The sequence below is a fragment of the Pseudopodoces humilis genome, chromosome 3 (assembly GCF_049639895.1).
Source record: "Pseudopodoces humilis isolate 2021_Gansu_Grassland_sample_001 chromosome 3, ASM4963989v1, whole genome shotgun sequence".
Taxonomy (NCBI): domain Eukaryota; kingdom Metazoa; phylum Chordata; class Aves; order Passeriformes; family Paridae; genus Pseudopodoces; species Pseudopodoces humilis.
The window spans coordinates 104926328-104938411 of NC_142202.1; the positions used below are offsets into that span (position 1 = coordinate 104926328).

General features: G+C 44.3%; 1 protein-coding gene and 1 non-coding gene across 2 annotated transcripts in view; both read right to left on the bottom strand.

The window, feature by feature from the left end:
• The window catches only part of HS1BP3 (HCLS1 binding protein 3), a 55581-nt gene extending 44388 nt beyond the window's left edge, over positions 1-11193 (bottom strand). Inside the window, exons 1-2 of the mRNA XM_005521834.3 lie at positions 11046-11193; positions 4900-5065 (exon numbers count right to left, since the gene is read on the bottom strand). Of these exons, the coding sequence (XP_005521891.1) occupies positions 4900-5065; positions 11046-11089 (210 nt within the window). The 5' untranslated portion in view covers positions 11090-11193. The remainder of the gene's footprint in view (positions 1-4899; positions 5066-11045) is intronic.
• Positions 11194-11227: 34 nt separating this feature from the next.
• TRNAS-AGA (transfer RNA serine (anticodon AGA)) lies at positions 11228-11309 on the bottom strand. The gene has a single exon. It is a non-coding gene; the product is annotated as a tRNA-Ser (tRNA).
• Positions 11310-12084: the final 775 nt, after the last annotated feature.

A 12084-nucleotide genomic window follows, 5' to 3' on the forward strand; every position in this document is an offset into this window, starting at 1 on the left:
ATTTGATCCCACTCAGTATTAATGCTATTTAATACCTCCTTTCCCTTCAAAGCTCCTTTTACTGCCCTATTTCTGACCTCAAACTTGCCTTCATATGCTTCATATCTACTGCAAGGATTTCAACAAAATGGAGATCTTAGAGCTAACCGAGCTCTTTGCCAGCCAGTGCACACCAATAAAGAGCACACTTGGTTTTATAGTATTTCATGAAAACCAGGGCTACTGTGACTTTCTTCTTATAAAGCCTTCTTCTTAACACCAACAGAAAACGGAGATCCAGCATCTCTGTCCTTTAAAATAACCACTAGCTTTGGGTACAGGAATCAAAAGCACCCCTTCTCTCAGGCAGCACAACCCAAGTTTTTCCTTGGAAACTCCCAATTCAAGCCATGCTAGAATTAATGTTGCTTGGTGACCCCATGGGTATGGATTATGGTAGATTTTAATTACATGACCACATGCTGTTCACCTCATCTGTTTTGCCCAGCAGAAGAGCAAGAACTCTAACATTTCTTTTTAATCAACATGAATCCTTAGTGGCTTCTGGACCTCATGCTACACTGAGCATGAATTTTCCCCCCCTCTTCCACATCACAGAAGCCATAAGGTGAAGTAATTTATCTTCACAACATACCTGTATGCTCAGGAAAAAGCGACTCCAATGCACAGATTTTGACACCCCCCGACCCTCCCCGCAAAAAGGCCAACATACACAAAAAGGCAATGATGAAAACATAAATGAATACACATCCATATAGTCATACACTCACCTCATTTTCAAAAAGGAAGACAGTTCTATAGTAATTGCCTCCCTAAACTGTGCTATCCCTGTCAAACACCAGTAGCTATTTGTTCAGCTTTGAAATAGAAAAAACTTGACAAATAACTTGTACAGAAGAATCAAACTGGATGCAGATACAATGAGAAGACACTAAAGGCTGGGTGGATTTTTAATAAGGCTGGGAAGGGAGAAGTTAATTGCTAGAAAAGCTAAGGTGTGGCTAGAAGAAACGCTTTTAAGAAAAGCAAAGCCTTCTCTTTTTATCACAGAAAATGGCAAATCTACAGGCAATAATTAAATATCACCTAGGTAGCCGTAGCAAAGAGAAAACCAATTTCCCTCTTTTGATAGTACAAGAGTATTCTGACCTTTGAAAGAAATGCAACTGACATTTCCCTTAATTATCAAATATAACCTTAAGGTAATTCAGTTCTACAACCCATTTTCCCTATTTTGCAATTAGCGTTTTTTAAAATTAAAATTTTCCCTCCAGTTTCTAAGAATTTAGATCTGAATGTCATCACAGAAGTGAATTTCTTCTTCACAAACATTTTGATTAGAGATGCCATGATGCTGATTTTGCAGAATCCTATTAAGGCTGGGGAATAGGGCACTCCGGATTGTTTAGGCCCACACTAAAGGCTTCACAGGTCAGATCTGAAATCTCTTTTTGATGTTCATCTGTTTTTTGTCATTGGGCCTTAACACATCTCTTGATCTTGACAGGACGAGAGACAGACAGAGCCTCAGTCTGCACCAAGGGAGGTTCAGGTTGGACATCAGAAGGAATTTCTTCATGGAAACGGTTGTTAAACATTGGGATGGACTACCTAGGGAGGAGGTGGAGTTACCATCCCTGGAGGTGCTCAAGAAACATCTGGACATGGCACTTGGTGCTCTAGCATAGTTGACAAGGTGGTGATCTGTCAAAAGCTGGGTCAGTGATCTCAAAGGTTATTTCCCACCCAAATGATCCTATGATTCAGCCCTGGAGACCACAGCTGGCTTAAAGGACACCTCTTCCTTGCTGACCATCCTTTCCCAGGGAAAAGAGGAGCTGCTGGAGCCACTGGAGCCACTGCCTGGCGCTTGCTGCAGGTGCTGAGGTCTCAGGACAGCGACAGGGCAAGGAGGAGCCACAAAACACAGACCTGGCTCCCAGCTGGCCAAAACAGAGACAATCTGAAAATCAGTATCCAGGGGAATCCTACCTTGCCTGCCTGCATTCTCTAACCTATGTGCCACCTCAGCGCTGTGACATTGGCTCCTTCTTCCAGTTTGGCAGTTTCAACAAAAGCAAAAAAAGATGTCCCCCATCCCATTCTGCCCATTCTGCTCCAGAATACGCACACAGTAGTTTCTTCATCCTTCAGATGTCTCATCTCACTTTGCTTTGTGATACAAATTTAATGTGTTAGATCTGCTATGCACTGCAGCCTTGCTCTTCTCTGTGGTTCCTCAGGTACCTCTCTTTACACTTCACCTGCAAACTCTCTGGGGAAGGGTCACAGCTCTTACTTGTGCTGCTCCTGCATCCAGCAGAACACGGCACTGCACAGACACTGGGTGCAACCTGCCTTCCCTGGCAGCCACAGGATTGGCACTTCTCTCCAGTTAAGCCATCTGCCTACAAGCATGAGATGTCTCAACTCCCATGACAGTCACTGGTAAAAGGACACTTTGGTGAAACACGACTGAAGCTCAGCTCACCTGAACACAGGCAGTCAGTGGCACCTTGGATGCTGTACTGTGTTCTGCTTGTTGTTTCAGGGCAGTGCCAATGCCTTTATGTCCTCTGTCACACCTGGCAGCCCTGTGCACACACCTACGGTAATTTAGGGTTTGTTTCTCAAATGGTACCAGACGTTTATGTTATGCAAAGTGGGTTCCCCCACCCCACAGATGCTCAGCTACATCCTTTTCAACAGCACTGCACTGATGGGGATGGGAGTTTAGAAAACCAAATGCAGACATCTAATTATAGAGCAGACTGTTTTGCCCAGAAAAAGGCATCCCATGCCATCTGAGATGCTTTGGGGTATTCAAGGGGCTTCTGTGCAGCAGGCTATTACCACCCAAGATCCATATGAAACCCATAATCTTTTGAAGGCCAGGCAGAAAATCCCAGGACACATGTGACTGCACAGAGTGATCTCTGCACAACTCTACTGACCCTCAAGCACTTCAGCCTGGAGTTGAAGCTCCCCACCACAGCTGTCTAAAATGTAAATACTTTCTCTTTATGGTCTAAGAAGAGACACATTTCCAGAGGATGAGTCACATCATTCCCCTCCTTCCCACTGACCATAAAAGCATGGACAGACTCAGATTAAAATATCCAGTTTACAGAGAGATAAGTTATGACAGGTGAATCCCTCTGTTCCTTCCAGTAATACATACAGACAAGACTCGTTGGAATGAATCGATGGAAAGCATCCATCCTCAACCTCCCAGCTCATGGTTTTAAATTACTCTCACACAACAAACTATATAATATATCATATTTAGTCAGCTGAAAAAAATGTAACTGAGGAGATAAATGTTATTCTCGTCAGGCTCCACCAGTTTTTTTCTTCATAAAGGATGAAATGTCAGGAGGCCTCACCAGAGGAGAAATCAGGAAGGTTCATTTCACTTGAGAAGAGCAACTGAGTGCTGAAAATCCTCCCAGAGAGAGACATGGGAACAGACAATCCCAGCAAGCAGAGGGGCTGCAGTACAGTCTGTTTCTCCTTTTTACAGACAAGCTAATTTTATCAATTTATTCTTAAATGATGCAAAATGAAGTTAGACAATGACAGCCCAGTTTAACATCTCAAGTGTAGTCAGATTCTTTCTTCCACAGAGATGTGTGGAAATATTACACAATATAAGCATGAAAACAAACAACTGTGCATCTCCTTCTCTTATCTGCCCATGTCTGGCCCTTCCCTCTCCTAAAAGAAACTTTAATGTGATTATGCAACTCACAGGCTCAAGGAACAGGTGTATATCAGTACTGAATAACAAGCCCCAAAAATACTAATTTTTAGCCAGGAGCAGTTCTTCAGCTGACTTTAGGGAATAGCCACATGACACTGGCACACAAAAGGAAACACTGCAGGAGCGACAACAAGCAGTCAGGGATGAGGAAGGAGAACAGAACAGAGTCCTATGCCAGCATTTCTGCTTGTACCATAGCACAAAGTGTGGAATAAATGCAGGAGATCTCATTTGTTGTAAAGCATTTCTTTACAACACTGACAGATACTTGTCTCTAAATCAGATTGCTTAAATAGGGTTTTATCAAATGTCTTCTGTGAAGTGTGTTATGCTGCAGGTCATGGCCTACCAGATAACCACACATTCACATCTCTCTGACATTACAGTTATTGCCAAAACCTCTGAAAAGAGCAGATGTTCAAGCATGCAAGGGCGTGTCCCTTTATCAATGGACAGAGAAATGCACTTCTTGGGAGTGGTTCAGCAGGCAGCTAAAGATCAAATAGAACACCCTAAATGCACCTTTTCCCATCAGCTTGACAGACAGTCCCAGGGGCAACAGCTTAAGTGGATGTGCACACACCACAGATGAGATTAATTCCACCTGTTTTAAGTCACGTGCTGTGCTTTCAAGCCTTTACTCTGCAGGTATAATGAAAAAGACAATCCAGCTAAATAATATTTTATATGGACACTTCCTTGTGAACCTCCCTTACTAAGGATTTTAAAAGCTGTATCTATGTAATAGACCCATTCAAATAAGCTACTATATATTTATTTCATGTTTCTGTATGAAGTCTAGTACTGATACATATGTTGGAGAATCTCATTTGTAGCAGAAATTACAAAAAGCTTAATTGGATTCCTATTTGTTGATCCATAATGAAAAATGCCTTAAAGGCAACAACAGTCATCATCACTTTTAGCTCCTGGAATAAAAAGTTCAGTTACTGTGTGCATAATGAAATACACATAATGGAATAGAAATTGCAGAAATGGTAAGACTGTGTTGTCCTACCAAGGACCTTGACCTGGAGAGGCTGTGATTGATGATGAAGCATCTGCTACATCATGACAGAAATAATCAATGCTGATTAAGAATGTGATCACTAACACAGGTCTGATTAAATATTTACCATAAATTGAACCACATCTTCAGGCTTGTGCTTTGCTGATTTGAAGGCAGCCAGTCGGGTAACAACAACAATGTGATACTCGACATGGCCAGACATCATCTTCCCATGGATTTCCTGGTATTCCGGCACTGACAAATCCAGCCCCGTGTGGGCATTCTGAATTTGCCTAGGGAAAAAAACACACAGAGTTCAGGCACTGGCTCAGAGACTTCTCCCAGTTACAGGCCCAAGAAAATCAGTGCAAAGGCTCTCCCTGGACCAGGACATCAGACAAACCCTACCCCCAACTCTTCCTACTCTGCAGTAAGACAAACTGGGACATAGCCTGTTTCCTATATTCCATCCCAAAGCACCTGCCATGAGCCACTGCAGGCAACATGCCAGGAACACAGCATTTCTGTGAAGAGATGTAGATTCATTCAGAGCAGGACTTCACTTGCAGGAGCTGAAAGTGCTCTTAACTCAGCATGGGAGGTGAGAAGATCCCATGACCTCTCACCAGGTTTATTTTGAGACAAAGGTCTGTTCATAGTGGCTCATCCCAAGCCCTATCCACCTGTCCTTTATCTAAGAACATTCCCAGGAATGACAGAGACAATAGCTGAAAGGTGCCATGAAAGAAAGAAGGAGCTCTCTGGAGCACAGGGACAACTTGAGGTTTGTGAAGAGCCAACCAGGGAACTGGATTAAAGCTGAAATACAAAGGAAGCTGCTGGAGCAGACTGTTGGGCCAATTGCGGTTTCCATTTGTGAAGGTCCTTGAGGAAAATCAGACAAACATCAAAACTGAGCAAGTTAAAGGAGGACACGATCTCTCAGAGCTGCCTTCTGGTTTTGGCTGTCTGATAGACAGTCTTGTCACCCAACAGCCTAAAAGGCACACTAGCTAAAACAGAAAATCCTACTGGAAACAGAACTACCTGTCCTTTCATACCCAGTTAAAGTAGACAACCACAGCATTAACCTCTGAGAGCTGCCATCAGTCATAACCACTCATGGCTCCTCCTGGAGGAAAATGCAACAGGGGAGCTGCTGCTGCTGCAGTTTACTCAATGTATTTTTTTCCTCCTGACCACTTCAGATCCACATAACTGGTGCTTACTTTCCCCCTGGATTGCCACCTGAAGATATGACATTTTTGCAAGAGGAATGCCAGATCATACTAGTGTGCTCACACATCAGGAGTAAGACCAAGTAGTTGCTGTTGGAGCATTAAATGGTACATTTAATGAAATAAACAGTCTGTTTCAACAGCCTGAAAACCAAAACTGGTAAAAGATCCCTTCCCCAAAGTTACCCTATGCCAAGCCACAGAACACTTGCTGTTATTGAAACCAAATATTCTGCCAGAATCAGAAGTTCACCATCCAGAAGACTGAACACCCTCTGAACACATCCCTGAGTACATCCTTCCTATGTGTGAGTGAATGTTTTTTAGAGAAAACAGAAGGGACCATTTAAAAGAAAATCAAACTAGGATAATTTAATATTTTTTATGCATTTTTAGATATGAACCATGAGGAGGATGAGAAGTTCCATCTTCCCTGCATTTCCTGCAGACTGTAGAGTTCTTGCAGAATTCTTACCTCTTCCTTCAGGAAGTTTAGATTCAGGTGCCCTTTCACCTAAGGATACACAGTGCACAGAACTTAATATACACTTTCAAGAGGTTTAAACAATCTAGTTTCAAACAAAGTTTCAAAAGATTCCTCTCATCATGTCAAAACTTGATCAGTTCTTATGAAACTCAAGCTTCCCCAAGAAGGCAACCTCTGAATCTCTAATGCAAAGATTGAATAAAAAGCCTTTTAAAAAGAGTATCTTGAGAGTTCTTGATAAATAGGATAACAATAAACAAGGACACAGACCCAGTTTTGCACCCAATTCTCTTCGCAAGCCATGTTTAAAGCCCTAGGCTTTTAACAACAGCTCTACCATCTCCAGTGTTTTGATGATGTTGTTCTGTCTGCTCTGATTCTGTTCTCATGTTCTGCCAGTCAAGGACTTCACTTCACACATCCAGACAAAATTTTGTTCTCAGTTACACGTGGCTGGCTCTAACACAGGACCAGTAGTGCCTGTGTGTGAATATAGAGGTGTCTGGCTTTCACACAGCAGCCTGTGGGACCTGCGAGTAACAACCATCATCTGGAACTCTGCCTTCTTCAGTGGCAGCCAAAATTCTGACTCTAAGGGCACCTGCCAGTAAAAAATCAGCTGGACCTGGAGATTTTTAGAATATACCTGCAGCAGAGGATATGCTATTTATTATACAAGACTTACAGATCACAATAGCCTTAAACACTTAAGATCACCAAAGGAATTTGCCCACTGTGGCAGACTGTATAAAGAAGCAACTCCTCATCTGTGACCACCGACACCTCCACCCCAAACCTGCCCCCATGAATTCCTGGAAATATGGACAGTAAATTAATTGAGATAAATAAAGGTGGTACTATTGTCCAAGTTATCTCAAGCCTAAGGAGAGGTAAAGAAGACTGGGGGAGAAGAGTGTAACACTGCAAGGAGTCCATGGAGAAGGCCAGCTCAACAACTGTGATGAAGGTCAGCTCCGACTGGAGGAGACTATAGTCCACTGACTCAAAAGAAGAGACACACTGAGCACACACACATGTAGGCTGATTCACACTCACATGTAGGCCTGAGGCTACTTATCTCTTCTGATGGGGCATAAAAGGCTGAACTACACAGGCATGAGAGACAGCTGTCATGTCTTAAAAAGTGTCATAAACCATCAAAGACACCCAAGGCACCCCCAGATGTATTTCTGGGGCCTTCCATCAGAGGACTGTACATGCAAAAGACAGTGCAAAGCTCCCCCCTGCAGGGGAAGTGCTTGGGCATGCTCACATATACCTGAATGTATATCAACCCATTAAATGTTATGTTTTGTGGGACCCTTACCACCAAAAAGGGTGAAGAAGGACCAACAGAATATTGCTGGATCCACAAGGTCAGTGATTGTTTTTCTACTTAATTGTTCTCTCTCTGCCTCTCCCCCCACCTTCTTTTCTATGTCTTTGTCTCTCACACACACATTTTACTAAATAAAATCTGCATTATTAATTTTGGCATATGATCTCATTTGCATGTTAATTTGGGTAGAAGCATCACTCTCAAATAATCACAATAATCAGATCTTAACAGCTCTCCAGATGTGCAGCCACTCAGAAGTTGTGACTGTAGCTATGGCAGCAAAAAGGTCTGTCACTGGTACTCAGGAATGACTTACTAACCCAGGGAAGTGCCTGAGTTACCAGTCCTTGACAGGATGTGTAGACACGGCACACGGGAACAGGGATTAGTGGTGGATGTGGCAGTGCTGGGTTAATGCTTGGACTTCATGATCTCAAAGGTCTTTTCCATCTCAAATGAGTCTGTGATTCTACTTCTGTTAACACAGAGTATAAATGACTAGCTAACCTGCTTTCTCCTCTAATATAAATAAAAGGAGTAATGATCAGTGAACCATCCTCAAGTGGCCTTTAGCTGAAAACACCAACCATGTACAGATGTTCCAAGATGACACAATGACAACTTCACTGTAAGAGCTGCCGCATGCATTAGAGAGTTGTGAAACTGTCATGAAGTTAATAAGTACCTTATCTACACCCAGGGGTTTTCTTTTAAAGTTGTCAGAAGTCTGTGCTAAAATGTCATGGACAATTATTAGAGGAAGGGGGAATAGCTACATTTTTGTTTGTTTGCTTTAGGTCTTATGATCACTTTCATTATCACCTACAGGAGACCCCTATTATCTCTTCCATAGCAACAGGATTTCTTTTTAAACATAAAACTTACTCTAAACAAACAGAAATCAACAGGAAGGCTGAGACAAACAGAGTGTACTATCCAAAGTGCTCCCTAGTTCTTGCAATGCCTTCAAAATAAGCAGCCTTAGTACTTAAATTAATTAAATACTGTTATTGTTATTCAAACAGACCTAGCACCTACAAATCCAAGACAGAATATAGTTTCACTGCATTTTTCACATAAAACACAATTATTTTTATACTTGTAGCTTTTTAACAAAACAGCAAAAGGAGAAAACTGGTTGTTTAACTTGAACAGACAGGTTTATTGCTTCTACTCTTTATTTGAATCTAGCTTATCTCCAGTTTACACTTCTATCTAAAAAACAGACAGTTCACCAGAGACCTGGGCACATGGTTAGCCTTCCTAACAGGAATCACTTCACCCAAACCCCAGGAGACCATTCATACCAGCAACACTGGTGTGAATCAGATCATTGCACAATCAGATCATGCAGGATTGGCCCAGAACAGAGGAACTGTAGATTATAAAGGTCAGCTGAACTGAGCAGCTTCCACAGTTCACGGAAGAGCTGGGTTTTCACTCCTGTTTTCTTTTATATGCATATAATAATGAAATTGTATTTTAATTAATCTGCTTTCTGTACTGAAAGACCAACATGGGGGGTGGGTAGTAGCCACCTCCAGAAAGAAAGTAAAATAAGAGATTCAAGTGCTGTGGCCAGAGAAAGGTTTATTCCAGCACCTGTGTGGCCAGGAGAGCAGAGTCTGTGCTTCCTGCCTCGATAAAGTCAGCCCTGCCAGCAGCACCCAGTTCCAACAATCTCTCTCCACAGGGGACCAAACTGTGACATCCCTGGTTATAGCAGGAGAAAAGAAATTGTACAACTGGTTTTGTTTATTAAGTGAAGGCAGAGTACTCACAAAATAATTTATTTCTCTGTATTGTCAAACTACAAGTATACAGATTTTGTAGGCTCCCCAGAGAAGTGATCACAGCATCAAACCTGAAAGAGTTCAAGAAGTGTTTGGACAATGCTCTCAGGCACATGGTGTGATCCTTGGGATGTCCTGAGCAGGACCAGGAGTTAGACTCAATGATCCAACTCAGCATATTCTATCATTCCATGATTTATATTACCAGAGCAACTAGGAATCCTATTCCCAAAACAAGCATGTGGAAAGAATAGTGGAAAAAGTCACAACTATACAGCTATTTCACCTCAGAACCTAGAAAATATGTTCACTTGCTAAAGTATTAATCCCACACATACATATATACCAAATTTTATCACTGAAAGCATTCCAGTTTCAGTGGGACAATTTGCTAGTGGGTCTTTTTCAGTCTAACAAATGTAAAATTGTTCAATAATTCAAATGTATAGTTGTTCAATAACAAATGTAAAGGTGTTCAGATTTCCATTTCCAAGGCTGAACTTTATATAAAGTCAGTCCTATGAAACATCTGTTAGTCACACTGGATACATTTGAAGGTTCAAGGCCATTGCTTCAAGGAAAGTTTGACCCTGATATAGCCAAATATTTAAGGATTAAAATAATGGCTTTGAAGTTAAAGTGACTGAAATAGTCATTATTTATGCCTTAGGAGTTAAGGACCCTGCTGAATCAACACTTCTGCTTCTCATGTCTCATCTGATAGGAAACTGCTTTCATGTGGTCTCAAATATCTCGTGGGAATTAAAAAAAAAAAAAAAAGGAAAAAAAAAAGGGAGCACGAGATCTATCAATTTCCCTATAAAAGATTGGCATAAGCACTTTCTTCTTGAGGCATTTCTCATGATCGTTCCTTTACCACAACTAGGAAAAGATAGGGTTAAAAAATTTAATGCAATGAAAAACATCTCCCCTGCACCAGGCAGGGGATAGCTTCCAGAAGGTGGGAAAGGAGAAGAAACTCTTTTGGCCCATCCCTGGGCTTCCAGCCGGAGTGGGCAGAGGAAGAGCACCCGACCCCAGGATAAATCCTAATTCCTGCCCACACACCTCGAAACACGGACAAGGAAAATGTGTTCCTGGAGGGCGGCAAGCACCCGCTGTGCCAGAGCGGACGGCGAAGGACCCGGAGTTATCCCAAGAGGAACGGGCCCACAGGACGGGCCAGGGATCGCCCCCGGCTGTGAAATGCAGGAAAACTGGAGAACATCTGAAGTGCTCCGGGGCTAAAGCTAAGCAGCACCAACCGGCTTCCCCTCAGCCTCCGCCGCCCCGCGTCCCTTCCCGTCCCGTCCCTTCCCGCACCTTCCCTCCCCTTCCCCGCTCTGGCCCGGGCTGCCCCGCAAGGCCGAGGCTGAGGCGGGCGCGGGGCCGCTCCCCCGCCCCGTTCCCCGGTACCTGCTGGTGACCAGCACGGCGGGCGCCGGGCCGCGCTGCTCCATGGCCGCGGGAGGAGGTCCCGCCTCCCTTCCCGGGGCTGGACCGGCCGCCCTGCCGGATGTCAGGCGGCGGCAGCTCCGGTGCAAAATGAGCGGGAGTAAGAAAACGTCCGGCACAGGGAGGAAAAGAGGAGCGCGGCTCGTAGTCGGCAGGATTCGAACCTGCGCGGGGAGACCCCAATGGATTTCTAGTCCATCGCCTTAACCACTCGGCCACGACTACACCGACGAGCAGATGTGTCGCCGTGCGGGCCCCACTATCTCATCCCCGCGCTCGCTCTTCCCCCCGGGGCCCAGACTTCCCCCGGGCCTTGGGGCAGCCCTGAGTGCTTCCCCTCCTCCTCACGGGAAACAGCTCGCACGCATCTCCCTGCCCTGAAATAATGGGCACGGTGCTCCTTACCAACCCCATCCCGAGGCAGCGGCAGCCGGGTGCAACGCACGGCCACCCTCGCAGCCCTGGCCACACACCTCGGAGCGGCTGTGTGCTCCGGTTTATTTTGCTGCCCCTCAGGCACCTGGTTTGTTTGCAGGCTGCTGGGCGTACCTGGGCGCTTGGTTATCCCACGGCTTCTCTGCGCTGGTGTGCAGGGCTCCTGCAGGGAAGCACTTGGGGAAAAAAGCTTCGCACCGGGCACAGCTCTGTGGAATCACGGAATTAGAAAGTTGTTATGGTTGAAAAAGACTCTTAAGATCATGGGATCCAACTGTTTACCCATCCACCGTGCTCACCTCTAAACCATAGCTCTAGGTGCTCCGCATGTTTTTTGGGACACTCTCGGACACAACTTTCCTGAGCAGCCTGTCCCAATGCCTGGCCACCCTTTCAGTGAAGAATTTTTTCCCAATATCCAATTTAAAGCTCTTTAGGTGCAAGTTGAGGCTATGTCTTTCTCTGTCACTTGTTGCTTGGAAGCAGGGACCAACCCTCACCTGGCTGCACCCTCCTTTCAGGTGGCTGCAGTGATAAGGTCCCCGCTTGAGCCTCCTTTTCTCCA